Below are 15,976 nucleotides of genomic sequence, written 5' to 3'. Positions count from 1 at the left end.
AAATGTAGCGGAGAACATCCACAATGCAGCCGTTGTCTCCTGGAGAAGGTGACCTGCGTGTACTTCCCTCAGAAGCAGATGGGCAGACCCAAAAAACGGTCTCGAACTGAAGGACCAAGCACCACCGCATCGAGCACGAATGGCATGCACGCTGACGCTTCGACCGAAGATCAACACACTGGCTTGCAAAGCTTCGACACTGCAACCCATTATGGGTCCTTTGAATCAGCTTGGACACCGGGCGGTAGCCTACAACCGTGGCTCCAAAGCGCAGACGACTGGAATAATGACTTTGCTGGGAACATGGGCGTTCCCGCGCTCACTCCGGATAGCTCTACACATTCACCGTCCTTGGCTATGCCCCCTGAACTTGGTTCCCAACACAGCACTGGCTTCGGCTATGGCCAGATGTTCGGACATCACGATACCAGCACAAGCATGCTAGTCGACCCAACACTCGCCAGGAACCCTGTCACCATAAGCAGCACTAGCAACTCCGGGATGCCACAATACAACATGCAGAGTTGTGCTTGTTTGAGCACCATGTATCTGACTTTGACCTCGCGACAGTCTATGGACACTAGCTTCACCTTTCCATTCAGCTTGCATCCACTCCGAGAAGCCATGCAAGCTGCAGCTACGGTCCTGAGCTGCGAGGAGTGTCCGATGCGCTGCATCTCAGCAATTCAGAACACACAGCTCCTCGGCACACTCCTCATGTCCATCGCAGAGCGGTTCTCAAAGCTTCTCGACCACATCTCCAGCGAAAGCGTACGCGCCACACTCGCGGGCGAGACCAAGAAGTTCCGACTCGCAGATCTCAACACCAGCATTTCGCATCTCCATGCCGGAGGACTAGGTTGCCAGGCAGCATTCTCTGTCAACTTGAGTCCGGAAGAGTGGCGCAGCATGTGCAAGAAAGTGGTTCGGGCGGAAGTTCACGGCCCTTCTGATGTCAATGACTGCTGTCCATATCTGTTGGGCCTTGCTACGCAATTGGAAGAGCGGCAGAATCGGTGGCACGCGGGACCTCCCCCGGAGGATTTCCCACATAATATGCAAGCGAGACCTGTCGGACAATCCGTGATCACGCCAAAGGAGGACCGACTCTGTTTGAAAATGGTGCATTATTCGCAGAAGTTGGCTGAGGGGCTTGATTTCAGCTGAGATCGTGGACTGTCTTGACTAGAGGTATTCATCGTATGCTCATGTGCACGCCTTCATACGCTGGTCTCCCTAGCAGTTTTCTCAATTACCTGGATCTCCAACTGCTTCTCCGCCGCCGCTGCAGCCTCTGGGTCCTCCAACGCATGCGGTACCAATTGGTCTCCGAACAAGATACCCATCTGCTCCAATGTCTTGCCCTTGGTCTCAGGGTAGAAGAAGGTCGAATCAGAGGCCCAACGCAACATCCTGTGCAAGCTTGAGAATGGATTCGCGTCTACAACCAGCTATCACTGTGCATCTCTTCGATGAGGATGGCACGCATCAGACGATCATCTCTGGCCCAGATTGGAAAGTGCGAAAGAGTGCTACAACGCTAGCGAACATCTATGCGTCGGGAACCCATGATCGTCATGCCAACCCTCTGGGCTGGGACACACCTGCCTTCGATGACTCGAGCTGGGACGCGGCGAAGCCTGTCACTGGGCCTCGTGGAGAGCTCAAGTATCAACATCAGCCTCCTGTCGTGCTGCACGAGGACTTGGAGCCTGTCGCTATCAAGACGCTGAAGCCCGGTGTAGTCACATATGACCTCGGCCAGAACTCTAGCATCATGACAAAGATCGCTGTGGAAGGGGCGGCGGGCTCAGAAGTCATCATTCGTTACGCTGAGACTGTCAATAACCAGGGCTATGTGCTCATGCCTGATCCGCTGTTCAAAGAGTTTGAGACTCACGTGTATTCCAAATTCACTCTTGCCGGCACAGGAGAGGCTGAGGTCTGGGAGCCTGACTTCAGCTTCACTAGTGCTCGCTACATTCAAGTGGAAGGCGTTGCGGTTGAGCCTGGCCAAGAATTCCCAGTCATACGCTCGGCCGTGGGACAGCACGTTTCGACAGGCGCAAAGCGACTCGGTACTATGACCACTGACAAGGAAGATGTGAACCAGCTCATCAATGCTTGTTATTGGAGCTTCGTCGGCAATCTCTTCAGCTACCATACTGACTGCCCACAAATCGAGAAGTTCGGCTGGCTTGAGGTCACGCATCTGCTCGCTCCAATAACGCAATACATTCGAGACATCGAATCAATGCACTCAAAAATCCTGGAAGATACCCTCGATGCGCAGGAATCATCTTGGTTCATCCCTAACATGGCTCCTGATACACGCTTCATGTGTGGACCGATGCGCAATTGCATAACATGGAATTGTGCCATCTGTTTCATCCCGGACATTCTGAAGCGCTACTATGGCTCGACGCATATGATCAAGCAAGTCTACCCTGCTGCTGTGCGGTACATTGAATACATGTCGACATGGGAGCGCAACGGAGGCTTGATCATGCACGGTCTGGGTGACTGGGGCAGAGACATTGCCTTTGAAGCCAACATAGAGACCGCCGTCTACATCAAATGCCTCCAGTGTCTCGAGATTATGGCCACTGAACTCAAGATCGAAGCTGATATCAAGCGTTTCCACGAGTGGGCCGAGGGAATACACAAAGTCTATAACGACAACCTTCTTGTTACCGACGACACCGGTCACCCACAAGCCTACTATACGTCCCTTGACGAATACCCCAAAGGTGACTGTATCGTCGTCGCCCAAGCAATCGCGCTTCAATTCGATCTCGTTCCGGAACAAAACATCTCAGACGTTCAAAACTCGTTCCTTGAGGACGTCTCCGATGGTCGACTACGCTCAGGCGAAATTGGCCTCCGCTACCTCTTCAACACCCTTGATGACCTACATCGGCCCGATCTCGTGCTTCAGGTGGCTCGTCAAGAGGAACATCTTTCGTATATGCGATTTCTACGAAGAGGTGAAACGACTCTTCTCGAATTCTGGCAAGATGAATGTCGATCAAAGTGTCATGACATGCTGGGCACTACATACGAGTGGATGTACGCGGTAGTGCTGGGTGTAAAGCCGACTGAAGAGGCGTATAAGACCTGGTCGATAAGGCCGCCCTATGAGTCTGAGTTTGGGGAAGTGAAGGGCGACGTGGAGTGTCCATATGGGCTGATTGAGGTGCATTATGAACGGAAACCCGATGGGAAGATTAACCTGAATCTTACAGTGCCTCTGACTACACACGCGAATCTATTGCTGCCCTCTGCTTGTGGAGCTGTCAGTGTTGACCGACACGAGAAGTCCTCATGGACCACAGAGGCTGGTTTGAAGTCGATTGAGCTGCGACCCGGGCAGTACACCATTGTCTTCTGAAACACCTCGGTGTTGCACATGAGAGTACCTTGACAGCGGACGCCAATCACGTAGCGACTGTGAAGCTATCGCAGCTACGGCATTAGCTCGACCGGTCGGTCAAACATACTATTGCGACGCTATTGCTCTGATGCTCCATATTCCATCTCCGTGACCCACCCTCAGCGCAAGTTAACGCTCGGTATAGGCCCTGCGAGATCAAGTAGCATCAGGTCCATCTCGTCATGCGACAATGTCATTGTCTTGTGGCCTCATCCGACGCATCGTCGAGGTGAGGCTGACGTGCAGGTTGTATCTTGTGACCGTATACCAGTGCCGACGATGATATGAACTCTCACGGTGGTGCGAGGTGGTGGACGAACTGCTCTCTGTTAGCTTTCTACTCGTCTGCAATGATGGTGCAACTCGCAAGTCAGTTCGGACTGGACCTTTTGGGCTCTGTTTCACGTGCGGATATCAGGAACGATCCTGAAGCATCATCTCGAAGGCATCTGGAACGCGTATTGTTGAGCCACTGTGCCCTCACCAAGCAATGGGCTTCCCTCGTAGGCCTTGCACTAGCCTGTATGATCTACGCAGCACTATGGATCGCGAGTACCAAGCGTGCCAGACTCCCGCATGGCCTGTCGAGGTCAGCTCATTGCACGGCCTTCGGCAACTGCTACGGTATAGCAAAGGCAAACCGAGATCCCCTCATAGTTGTTCCCAAGGAGAAAATGAAGTGGTTCGTCGATCGGAAGGACGGCGCAACAAGCCACGAGTCGTTCCTGATGAACACGATTGTCCCCGAGCACAGCTTCCCGCAGGCCGAAGCATGTCGACCTGTCTACGCGATGCGAACAACAATCAAGTACATAACGCCTCGATTGCCCAAATCGGTGGGCACGATGTGGACCGAGATCGGCTATCAATTCGACCGACACTGGCCTACGGACTGGAGTGTCTACACCGACGTAGCATTGGTTGAGTCTCTTACACACATTATGGATGCTGTCATGTGTGCAGCACTCCTAGACCAGTCAATGAGTCGCGACGAAGCTTTCATCCGACTATCGTACTCCTTCGACCGTGGAGTGGAGAGAAAGATAGCATTGTGGCCGATGCAACCCGACATCTTCAAGCCTCTCATCGGACCACTGTTTCTGAAAGCGCCCCAGCGATGGCGATACTCGAGGCTGAGCCCTTTCTTCGCGAAAGCCGTGGGCGAACGTCTGCAAGCACTTGCTGATGGCGGTGCAGAAGCGTCGATTGCCGATTATTTCATCACCTGGTATATCATGGACGCCAGGCTGGCAGACAACCCGATCGATCCTACGCCCGACGCGGTAGCCGCGCATTTCCTTGCCCTCAAGATCGGCGCGATAGCTGGACGACGTATGGCTTGTGTGCCAACGTTATACTGGACATATTGAGCTCCGCTACGGAAGACAACGTTTTGGACATCCTGAGGGACGAAGCGACGACCGTGTATGGCGATGCTGGCCAGAAGTGGTCAAAACCAGCAATCGACAAGCTCTATCGGCTGGATTCTGCCGTCCGTGAAAGCTTCCGCTGTTCACCTTTCGAGAACTATGGTCCTTGCCGTGTGGTCGTGGCCAAAGAAGGTCTACACAACTACGAAGAGGGCTGGACTGCTCGGCCAGGCACTGTGCTTGCAACGAACATATGGGAACATTATCGCAATCCAGCACTCTATCCGGAGCCGCATCGCTACGATCCATTCCGATATTCGCGTGAACGAGAGCGGCTTCTTGAGTGTGACGGGACATTTCCTTTGACTGAACGCGACACATTGCTGAAGCAGTTGAGCCTCACGTATGTTGGCACGGACTTCCTCGCTTTCGGTGCCGGCCGTCACACTTGGTGGCTATTTTAATACTCAAGCTCAACTATCAGAGACTGGTTGTGCTCATGTAGCCCTGGTCGATTCTTTGCAGACCAAGTGTTGAAGCTGACACTTGCTCACATCATCATGAACTACGATCTGGAGTGCCTATCGAAGCAACCTCCTTCATACCATATTGGCCACTTCATCATCCCATCCACGAGTGCTCTTATCAAAGTTCGAAGACAGGAGCCCTGATGTCTTGAGTCGAGGCATCATCAACAGAATCTTCTTGCGGCACTGTCAACACGCTATCGCCGCGGTCCGCAATGGAGATCTCTTCAAACGTTATATCGCGATCCAGCCGCTGAAATATGTCTTTTGCTATCAACCAGACCAGCACAATTTTCTGCGGTCCATCGTGTTCGCCGCTCTGGTGCTTATAGTCTTCGTACAGATCTCGCTTCTCGGTGAGCCACTGGTTCAGTCGTTCGGTGTTATCCCAAGAATGCTGTAGCCCTGCTATCGTACTATAGTGCACACAGTACCTCCCTAAGGTTGCATGCATCCATGCATTGACCCTAGAAAAGACACTACACCTGGCAGTGCCGCAGACTCACCTGGACTTCTGACGCTAGGTCGAGCTTGATCAGCAACCCCTGGTAGCCAAAGCAGCACTTTCTGCGTGGGATGCGAAGGTTGTGCAGCAACTTCGGGAAGTTGGACGCTATCTTGTCTTCGAGTGGTGATAGAGCCAGTACGAACGGTCTCTGAGCTTCAGTCTTTGCAAACCGCTGGGTATGAGTGATCCGTTCTGGCGCTTGAAGTCGGTCCAAAGACCACAGCAGCGTTGGATTTGACCGGTAAACCCGGCTGCAGACCATCGCTGAGGTGCTCGAAAAACGCGTGGCTTGAATGTTTGAGAATACCGCATTTTGTGTTAGCAGGTACTTCTATGATCTTCTGCCAGGTGAGCAGCCTCATGCTAGCATTGGTAGTGAGAGCGAAGGCTACTGACCGGCTTCATCCGTGCTGCCATTTTCTCCCTGGCCCTTCCTTAGACCTACCACAAACAACGGCGCAACAAAGAATGCCGAGAGCAATCCGATGAAGTAGAACGGTAGGCCCACCCAGCCTCCTCCTAGGGCCAGTCCTTCTGAGAAAAGGCCCGCGAGTAGAGGCGCTCCGAACATGATGCCCAATGTGTCAATCACACTGATAACACTGTACACCCTCGCGATGTGATGTGACGGGAGCAAAGTCGTCAAAAAGCTTCTCACGAGCAGTGCTGCTCCTCCGCCGAAGCTCGCAATCGACAGGGCGATAGTGGCAGTGACCACATTCGGACTCGCAGCGACAGCGACCCATCCAAGCGCCAGTAAGACCTGCGATAGTCGTGCAAGGTACAGATCCTTCTTCTGAATGCAGAGGCCATATCTTCGCATCACGGTCTTTGACAGCCATGGCAGGATGATAAACAGCAGAAGTACAGTGACACCGTTACGAACTGTCACCAGCAAGGTGCCTTTTGCGAAAGTAAGGGCATAACGCTTGCTGACGTATTGGAGCACTAGGCGACCAGTGTTCGCTATCAGAATGTGCGCGGCGAAAGGTAAGACCAAGGCAGGAACGCGCCAGTCTGTCGTAAGGAACGATATGGCGGACTGGATTGCTATGAGCTGTGTTTTGAGAAGATTCGCGACTCCAGGTCTGTGGTCAGGATGCTGTTCCGCCTCTTCAGGTCCGTCGCCTGCTGACTCGACCGACGACACAGGGCGATAGTAGTCCAACGTCTCGGGGACCACCAAGAACAAAGCCACTGCCAAAAGCTCTAGCACCGTACCCATGATGGCTGGTATCCAAGGATTGATCGTCATGAGTGCGGCTGAGAGAGGGGGCATACATAGATTCGCGGCCATGTTCGCAGCTCCGGCTCGAAGGAAGGCCGCAGCTCGATCTTGCTCAGGCGTGATGTCCGCTATTGCCGTGAAGAAGTATGCTGATATAGTGGCATCACCACCGCCGAGAAGCGCAAACACGGACTGGAACCATGTCACACGTATGTCGAACGCCTGCCAACGCCAAGTCACCAGCTGAACCCAGATGGCACGGACGGCGATCTGGATGAGTCCAACGAAGAGGAAAGGCCATCTTCCAAATCGATCGGCGGCCCAGCCGAACGGAAGAGCCAAGAGAAGAGCTGGAAAGCCGTCCAGGAAGTTTTGATAACCATCGAGCATCGCGAGATCGTCTTGTACCGCATCTGCTTTGCACCACATCTCATCCACGCCTCCCATCGCTCCAGGACCGACGACATTTCGTCCTGCGTTGAGCTTGCTTGGGTCGGCGGATTCGTAGTAACGGTAGCAAATCACACTTTCGAAGATGCGTGTTTCCGGACTTTCTCTAAGCTGGTTTCCAAAGGATGTGAGCATCACCACGACGAGCAGTAACACCATGATCGAGCGAGGCGATTGTAATGTGTTCCGTCTGATGAGAGGTGGTCGAGTTGGGACCTGCTGTGCCGGTAAAAGACGCGACCTTTCTGAGTCTTCATCTTCCCTGTGTATAGACATCGTGCGAGTTCGATAGTCCCGCTTGGAGGCTATGCAGCTGGTGGCCTGACCTGCTTCCCCAACTGCAGCGTCCGCCATGTTGCTGAAGGGCGTATTGGGGCTGATCAAAGACCGAGTCCAGACGGTGTAACAGCGAGGTGTATATCATGGCGAGGAGGCTACCGATAAGCTGCAGGAGGAATGCAATGCTAGTTCTATCCCTCGAGAGCCAGGTGAAAACTTGAAGGCGTTTCCGCTTCTTCCTGGTCGGAGCTGAGACAACGGAGTTCGGAAGGATCCTCGGCCTCGGCACGAGCACCGCTTCAAGGCAGCACGATAGTTCTAAGCCACCATCTAAGTCGTCCAAGCTGGCGTCGCTTACAGTATGCGCCACACCGCACACACCGGCATGGTTCAAAGGGGCTGGCGATACTGAACGATGGCGCCCGTCCGGCTCCGGCTGCATGCCATTGCCGTGCAGGCTTCCCCCCTCGTTCCAAGTATTCTATGCCGAGACATGAGATCCGGGCTCCCCGGTCAAGGAAGTATGTAAAGATGAGGTTTCCCTCCGCAGGAACTTGATCATTGTTTGTGACTACGAACGACGATAGAGTCCCAGCTGTGTAGACCGTCGTGGCCAGCTCGGACGCATCACTGATCCTCCACGTACAGCTTCGTTAACTTCGGACCTGGGTATTAGTCGATGCCATGCACGCACCACCAAAAGAGTGTCAAACCCACGATTCCTACCAGGATGACCGAGTTGTCTGGCTGTTCGTTAGCGAACGCTCCAGTAGCAACGTGGTAATATCACTTACAGTTCATCAAATCAACCGTAACAGGATATGCGAATGGCCAGCAGAACCAGACATTGAAAAAGACTATCAGGACACAGGTGATGATGTTGACCAGATAGCCAGCCATCCCACCCATCCAAAAAGGTCCCGGAGGTACCGTTCTCCTTCTCGTCAAGATGTGCGGAAAGATGGCCAGGAAGTAGGAGAAAGTTGTGAGGGTGATAAAGGAGCTGACCAGGATGGTGAAGGCTGTCGCGGAGCCAAGCTGGATCGCGCCAAAGCCTGTGGTGAGAAGCGATACGAAAATCGTGGCCTGGGACTGGACAGGACAAGTCTTCGTTGACGCTGGAGAAAAGTTTCGCGAACGGCGTAGCATTATCTCTTGCCAAAGTCCACCAGAGGCGACCCAACATCAATACAGTCCCGACTGCGCTACAAACAGAACGTTGTTGGCCATGCTCGAGAACCATGTGGCAGTGTCTGACTATGGTGTACACAGAGCGCGTCGTGCAGCGCATGTCTCGCGCGGTGCACCATAGTCTTAGCCACTGCTCGATGTCTGGAAGCCATTCAAAAACGTACCAAACCATGATCGAAAGGAAAACGATCAGCAGCAGTCCAAATGTAGCAGCACGCGAGCCAGTAGCTTGTGCGTATATTTCTGCGAGGGGGAACGATCCATTGCTATTCAGGACTGCGTCAAGGTCGTTAACGCCATAGAAGATAGCTATACCGAACACAAATGCAGTAACAAAACCTAGACCAATCTGCGCAAAGATGGCTTTAGGTAAATCGACTCTAGGATTCGGAAGCCCTCTGCCAGATGTGTGACCGAATCAGCAGTTCCGATGGCGAATGCGCCATTCAGTACTCCAGTGAAAAATCCGATTCCACCGGGCATTCCAGTAGCATTGGTCCAGTCTTTCCAAACGAACGAGTTGTTGGCATGCTCAGCCGGCATTGCAGCCACTACGATGATGGTTATTAACCCTCCAACTAGGACGAGGAATAGGCCTGCGTGCTGCAAATAAGGGATCCATCTGTTGCGGAAGATGACGAAAGCAGTCACACCCCAGAGTATTGACACAAAGGCGACATATGTGTGCCAAGGCTCGATCAAAAATTCGGGATGGAACAGTGCATACATCTGCACAACCTGGGATAGCTGTCAACTTCTGCGAGGTTTGTGTGATGGTGGTACAGACTCACAACATTGGCTGGAACATAGGCAATGCTCGCGAGATCAAACATTCAGCCGAAGAAGTTTAGACTCCCGGCGAAGAATCCAACAGCTCGTCCCCCAGTGATCGAAGACCAATGATAGATGCCGCCAGATGAAGGCACAGCAGAGGCTAGTTCTGCTATCGATGCACCCACGAAGGCGTAGTAGGCGCAAGCAACAACATACTCGTAGAGAACCCCAGGTGGCCCTCCGTTCAGCAGGGAAATCTGAAGCGAGCCAGCGAACGCGATCCAAGCATTGTCGATTGTCAAAGCCAGACCACATATTTCCAGTAGGCCATACTGTCTTCTGAGTTGATCTTGGTGTCCAGAAGCGTTCACGGCCGCGCCGTCTCTTGGTGCCACGGTGCCTTTGTCGCTTTGGTAAGCCCGCCCGGCATTTGATTTGGATTCACCTGCGGTGACCTGCTCGATGGAGGGCATGGCGTCTAATGCAGCCGTTGTACGCAGACAATGAATTCGAGCGTGCTGAGATGTAGTGCTGGAAATCAGTATGTGACCGCGCGGGGATGAGAACGGAAATGTCGCCCAGCCCTGTCGTGCTAGGGCAAGAGATGTTCACAGCGAGCCATCCTCCGTGTCAAGGTCTTGGGGTCAACAGGAACGCGAGACAACTCGCGAACCCCGGACAGCTGGCGTGAGGCTGCCTAGCCAATGCTCAGGTTACAAGAAACGGATAAAGTGTCATAACGTGCTTGTGTCTGCAGCTGGAAGTTGCCGGCAGATTCCCTATTGCACACACGACCGTTGCCTGTTACACTGGCACACTGGTGGGACGGTGGCTGCTGCAATGCATCGCGTTCGACGAAGACGATAAGCGACGGCTTGATGTCCTGCCCTATGTGAGCTGGTGTGCGCTGGACTGCGAGTGCGCTCGCGCCGTTCATTACCTCCTATATCCCATGATAAGGAGAGTATCTGCCTTGTGTTTAGGGCTTCGCAAGGCTCGCGAGTTTGTTGAGGAACAGACTTGGCGGTCACGTGGGCCCTTTCGGAACAAACGTGTCTCAACCTCCGATGACGTTCCTTCCGAGCACCTCATCTCTCTCGCCTCCACTGGTATTCTGGCCCAGAAAGCGGCAAAAGATCAAGCTCACGCGCACAGACGTACAGTACTTCTGCAGCTCCAGAGCCAACGAAGCAAGCTGCCAGGATCGCCGATGGTTTTTCTGCCAGGAAGTTTGTGTTACTAATTGGCTGCCTCGCTACCTCCTAAATCAGACCGCGTGAATCAAAAATTGAGTGGTGGGTGCAGTGATGTGGCCTTAGGCAAAAACACGTGACAATATCTCGACCAATCACACACACCCACCACTTTTTGATCCCTAAGGGTCTGAGAAGCCTAGGCTTAGAATAGGCACTTTTATCCTTATTAGAATAACGTACTTTACTATCGAGCGGGCTATACTACCGAGCGGGCCACTTTTACTAAGAACTATACCACTTCCACTTTAATTACGACGCTATCTTAACACAACGACATCCTATAGAATCGTTACTAGGAGGACAATTCCTCTTTAGATTCTTCGCTATCTAGCGAGTCTACTTAATAAGTACGTACGTTATGCCTCGACTCGCTATATCGCTTATAGCGTCGTAGCCTTAGTGCTAGCCGAACACTATCTAGCGACTCTCTACTCACTTCCTGCCTCCTAGTATCCTCTAGAGGTATTAATTACGACGCCTTATCGAAGGTTAGAGACCCTCTAGACTAAATATACTTGCGCTTTTGTGCTTTCCGCTATATAAGGGCCTCGTTAGACTTATATAGCTTACTAATCTCGCTTCGTATAAGAGCTATCTAATGCGCTATCTCTCTACTCCCTCTCTATTACCCTAATAAACGACCTTCCTCTTTCTACTACGCCTTTCTAAACCCGTAACGACGCTCTAAGATGTAATGACACCTATTATAAACCCTATCTCGTCAAAGTTATAGGTGTCCTAGTTAAGGATGCTATACTTCTCCTTTATATTACGTATAAGTAAGAACTACTTCTCGATAACGTCTAGATCTTCTATTAGGGCTCGCTAACGATCGTATCTACGTGTTATATAAACCTTTAGCTTACGATACCGCCTAATGAACCTGTCTGTCTAATTAAGACTACCGGGCTTAAGACCCTTCTCTTATAGTAATAAATCGGCTATTACTCGTATACTAGCCTTTAATAGCGGGAAACCTCTAAGATCTAGCTCGAGTATATACTTAAGTATTACCCTCTCTTCTAGCTCTATAAGCTTCTTCGAATTAGGCTCGTAGTCACCCCGAGGAGGTCGTCTATTCAATTGATACCCTAGTATAGTTCGAGACGCGTCGTATACCTTTATAGCAAGTCGATCCGTAATTATCGCGTCGCGTTTTATGGCCTAGATAGCTAAGGTCAGTTTAGCCTCGTTTGAAGACAATATACGCGATAATAGTAGTTGTATAGCTATATCTATAGAAGTGGTACAGTTCTTAGTAAAAGTGGCCCGCTCGGTAGTATAGCCCGCTCGGTAGTAAAGCACGTTACTATATATTTCGTAATACCTAAATACCAAATATTTAACACGCGGATTTAATAGTATCTATAGCGACTATATCTACATTTTATATATATAAATATAACGTAGCGTTATAGAAAAATAATGCCCGGCGCGACTAGGCTATCCTTAAAGTACTCTAGTAAGCTCTTAGATTACTATAGTAGTAAATATACTACTTTCTTAACTATATAATTATAACTTACCGACACTTAGAGGTCCTTATCTAAGGTAACTGTTGAATAGGTACGGATTGATAGTAGCGGAGTAGAGTAAGAGATTAATCTTTAACTGACTAATAGTACGAGTATATAGTAATATATTAGGAACTGTTAAACAGGTACGGGTAGATAGTAGCGGAGTAGAGTAAGAGATCAATCTTCAACTGACTAATAGTACGAGTATATAGTAATATATTAGGAACTATTAAACAGGTACGGGTAGATAGTAGCGGAGTAGAGTAAGAGATCAATCTTCAACTAACTAATAGCACGAGCATACAGCAATATATCAGGAACCAATATGTTAATTGTGTTAGATGTCTATCTAAGCTAAAGGGGAGAGAAGGTATCTCCCTACAAGCTAAGTCATCGTGGATGCCTTAGGCTGCTAGATCACTTCCTGATTGTTAACTCCCTTTAAGATGCTATATCTTAACACTCCTACTTATCTCGTATAGGAGGTTACAGTCTGCTTACTTCCTGTCAATAGTACTTAGACCTTTTTTATAATAGGTTCAGCTAGCTTATAAACCTCTAGAAGTATAGACTAGTCTTTGGTTTTATAAACCCGTCTATAACTATCTTAGAGGTTAGGGTGTACTTAATAGTAAACAGCCTCCTCTACTAAAGTTTCCTAATAGCGTTATAGGCAATGTCAATGTGCTTCGGCTTGTTATAAACATATACATCTTTTACTAGGGTAAGGGTAGCTTGATTATTACCTCTTAATTAGACTAGTCTTAAATTTGATATAGTCTCCTAGTTTCTAGTGATTCTTAGTTAATAGGAACAGTCTCCTACTAACTCTAGACAATCTATTTCTCTTAGTAGTAAAGCTAGGAATTAGGACTACTTTGTATATATATAGTCATAGCTATATATTTAGCCTCTATTATAGATATTGCTATAGACTTTTACTTCTTACTTATCTAAGAAACTAGTGTTCTATAGAGGAAGAAGACATACCTAAGAATTGAGACTCTGTCTACTTTGTCTATTGTATAATCAGAATCATAGTATCTAATAAGGTGTCCTTTTCTAGACTTTAAGAACTAAAGTCCTAGATTAGGGTATAAACTAAGGTACCTAGTGATCTTCTTCAAAGCCTTTATATAGTAGGTAGATAGGTTACTTACAAATGAGCTCATCCTTCCTAGGGTAAAAGCAATGTCTAGCCTTATAATTATTGCTAGCTACATCTAAGTACTATTGATACTCTAGTACTCTGCCTTGTCACACCTCTTATCTATATAGCTTGAAGGTTTAAGGGCCTTATAGCTGTCTATAGGTAAGTATGTAGGTGCTGCCTTCTTATAGTTCATTCCTATCTTGGCTAGGCTATCCCTAACAAAGTGTCCTTAGTCATGTTTCAGGATTCCTCTCTTCCTATCCCTTGTGACTCTTATGCTAAGGATCTTTTTAGGTTCACCTAGATCTTTGATCTTAAAGATCTTGCTAAGTTCTCTTTTGGACCAGAGAACATCTGTCAACTTTAGTGTAGTAATTAGAATGTTATCTATATATATAAGGATTATGATCTCCCTCTTCTTATAGATAAGTAGGCATGGATCCACTTCTGACTATATGAATCCAATCTCTCTAAGCTTTAACACATAGAGTTGATTCCAATCTCTAGCTACTTACTTAAGTCTATATAAGCTTTTGAGGATTTTGAACACTATGTTTAGTAGAAGCTCAACTCCTAGTAGTAGTAGTAATATAAAGATGTCTTTATAGAGGGTGCTTTCTATAAATGTATTGTTCATATCCACTTGGTAAAGATAAAGATCCTTCTTATACATAATAGCCATAAACACCCTAAGGGTGTCCTGTCTTACTATAGGTGCAAATGTCTCTATAAAGTCAACACTAAACTTCTGTAAGAAGCCCCTTACAACTAGTCTAGTCTTGAACTTTTCAATAGCTCTACTAATGCTTCTCTTAATATCAAAGAGCTATCTTAATATAACCAGATTTGCTCCTTTTAGTAGAACAGAATTTTCCTAGGTATTATTACTCTGTAGAGCATCTAGTTCCTTTTAGATCGCTTTCTTCTAAACATGTCCCTATTTCTTATTGTTTATAGCATCCTTATAGGATTTTGGAATTAGGACCTCTTGCTTGTATATAATAGCTTCTATAGTTGCTACAAAGGCTATTTCCTTAACTTCTTCTAGGAATTCGCTATCCTATAGTATTGAACTGTCCACTGATTATATAGATAGATAGATGATTCATTTACCCGTTGTGGTGCCCTCCGGCCCATGCGGGTTTATGTCTATATATGTTACTGCATAAGGTAGGAAACCTATTCCTAGGTAAAAACCTCCTCTCCTTCTCTAATAGCTTCCTTGCTATGAGTTCTCAGTTTTCCTTCCATTAGGGTGCACTAGTGTCATGGTGGTTAGCCTCTGACTACCTTGTCTGCAACCCTGGAGTTGTCCCCCTCTTCCTGCTCTCCTCCTCCTTCTTTCTCTCCTCAATCCATCTCTGTTTCCCTAGTAAGAGAGAACTGCTCCAAAAATCCTTGGTGGATGATCCACCTTGTAATTCTCTGGAGGTCTCCCTTATTGCTGATCATGGCTTAGAAGTTTCTGTTCCTTGCCCTTGCCCTCCATTCACCTCTCCCTGTACTCCATTCTTTGCAAACCAGAAGTCTATGTTCGACATTCTGGGACAGGTAGCCGCATGGGCAACTCTTGTCTTCGATACCTGGGACTTTTCTCTGATGCAGGTATGCCCTGACTCCGATGTGTTCAGAGCGGATTTGTATTGCTATGCTTGCTTCTGACCTGGTCAGGTCTGAGTACAGTAGGTAGTTGTGGCTACCAAACTGTTGGAGTGCCTTTGGGGTTCCTGGCCTCTGTGGGGTTCTTGTCCATTCAGTCTTCCAGAGGAGTCCTGCCATCCTTTCAGCTAGAGACTGTTGCTTCTTCCCTTGGCTGGCTGCTGATCCTCTCCCTTGAGCCCTTCTGTCCTGTTCCTGCTGGGCTAGGTGCAGCTGTTCTGTTAGTTCTTTGAACTTCTGCAGGTCCTGCTGCTTCTGTGGGGCTGGATTGGGTCTTGCTTGTCTGTGCCTTCTTGTGCACTGGCTCCTGATTTTGTTGACTGCCTTCTGGATTACTAGCTGGGCTGGGTATGCAGACGTCTTTCCTGCATACTGGTATCTCAACCCTTGAAGGTAGAGCTTGGCTGGTGGGGAGCCAGACTCCATTTCGACCACCCTTGTTGGAGTTGACTTGTATGCTCCAAGCACCTTTTTCAGACAGGAGGCTTGGGCTCTGCTGATGGGATCTGCAATTCTCTTTGGGATCTTGTCTTGGGCTGACCAGATCTGGGCCCCATATAGCATGGCTAGCTTCACAACGGCCTTGTACATAACCTTTGCTTTCGCAAATGTGGCTCCCCATGTGGAGGCT

At 49.2% G+C, this 15,976-nt stretch overlaps 8 protein-coding genes across 8 annotated transcripts; 3 read left to right on the top strand and 5 right to left on the bottom strand.

The window, feature by feature from the left end:
* Positions 1-78: 78 nt before the first annotated feature.
* CLAFUR5_00924 (uncharacterized protein) lies at positions 79-1,167 on the top strand (the record flags this gene model as incomplete). The annotated part of the gene is made up of 1 exon (XM_047900072.1): positions 79-1,167. The coding sequence occupies one exon, from the start codon at positions 79-81 to the stop codon at positions 1,165-1,167; it is 1,089 nt and encodes a 362-aa protein (XP_047757121.1).
* A 53-nt stretch (positions 1,168-1,220) lies between these two features.
* On the bottom strand, positions 1,221-1,412 carry CLAFUR5_00923 (uncharacterized protein; the record flags this gene model as incomplete). Its single annotated transcript, XM_047900071.1, has 1 exon — positions 1,221-1,412. The coding sequence occupies one exon, from the start codon at positions 1,410-1,412 to the stop codon at positions 1,221-1,223; it is 192 nt and encodes a 63-aa protein (XP_047757126.1).
* A 17-nt stretch (positions 1,413-1,429) lies between these two features.
* On the top strand, positions 1,430-3,391 carry CLAFUR5_00922 (Alpha-L-rhamnosidase; the record flags this gene model as incomplete). The annotated part of the gene is made up of 1 exon (XM_047900070.1): positions 1,430-3,391. The coding sequence occupies one exon, from the start codon at positions 1,430-1,432 to the stop codon at positions 3,389-3,391; it is 1,962 nt and encodes a 653-aa protein (XP_047757127.1).
* A 395-nt stretch (positions 3,392-3,786) lies between these two features.
* Positions 3,787-5,267, top strand: CLAFUR5_00921 (Cytochrome P450 monooxygenase gloP; the record flags this gene model as incomplete). The annotated part of the gene is made up of 2 exons (XM_047900069.1): positions 3,787-4,765; positions 4,819-5,267. The coding sequence occupies 2 exons, from the start codon at positions 3,787-3,789 to the stop codon at positions 5,265-5,267; spliced, it is 1,428 nt and encodes a 475-aa protein (XP_047757124.1).
* A 181-nt stretch (positions 5,268-5,448) lies between these two features.
* Positions 5,449-6,100, bottom strand: CLAFUR5_00920 (uncharacterized protein; the record flags this gene model as incomplete). Its single annotated transcript, XM_047900068.1, has 2 exons — positions 5,449-5,727; positions 5,837-6,100. The coding sequence occupies 2 exons, from the start codon at positions 6,098-6,100 to the stop codon at positions 5,449-5,451; spliced, it is 543 nt and encodes a 180-aa protein (XP_047757125.1).
* Positions 6,101-6,226: 126 nt separating this feature from the next.
* Positions 6,227-7,870, bottom strand: CLAFUR5_00919 (Efflux pump ustT; the record flags this gene model as incomplete). The annotated part of the gene is made up of 1 exon (XM_047900067.1): positions 6,227-7,870. The coding sequence occupies one exon, from the start codon at positions 7,868-7,870 to the stop codon at positions 6,227-6,229; it is 1,644 nt and encodes a 547-aa protein (XP_047756031.1).
* Positions 7,871-8,467: 597 nt separating this feature from the next.
* Positions 8,468-8,944, bottom strand: CLAFUR5_00918 (Choline transport protein; the record flags this gene model as incomplete). The annotated part of the gene is made up of 2 exons (XM_047900066.1): positions 8,468-8,538; positions 8,590-8,944. 2 exons carry the CDS (start codon positions 8,942-8,944, stop codon positions 8,468-8,470), a joined length of 426 nt encoding a protein of 141 aa, XP_047756030.1.
* A 381-nt stretch (positions 8,945-9,325) lies between these two features.
* On the bottom strand, positions 9,326-9,819 carry CLAFUR5_00917 (uncharacterized protein; the record flags this gene model as incomplete). The annotated part of the gene is made up of 2 exons (XM_047900065.1): positions 9,326-9,733; positions 9,778-9,819. 2 exons carry the CDS (start codon positions 9,817-9,819, stop codon positions 9,326-9,328), a joined length of 450 nt encoding a protein of 149 aa, XP_047756025.1.
* Between the last annotated feature and the right edge of the window lie 6,157 nt (positions 9,820-15,976).

Source organism: Fulvia fulva, chromosome 1 (assembly GCF_020509005.1).
Source record: "Fulvia fulva chromosome 1, complete sequence".
NCBI classification, from domain to species: Eukaryota; Fungi; Ascomycota; class Dothideomycetes; order Mycosphaerellales; family Mycosphaerellaceae; genus Fulvia; species Fulvia fulva.
Note: the sequence above shows the minus strand (reverse complement) of the source record. Positions and strands in the feature narration are given on the sequence as shown.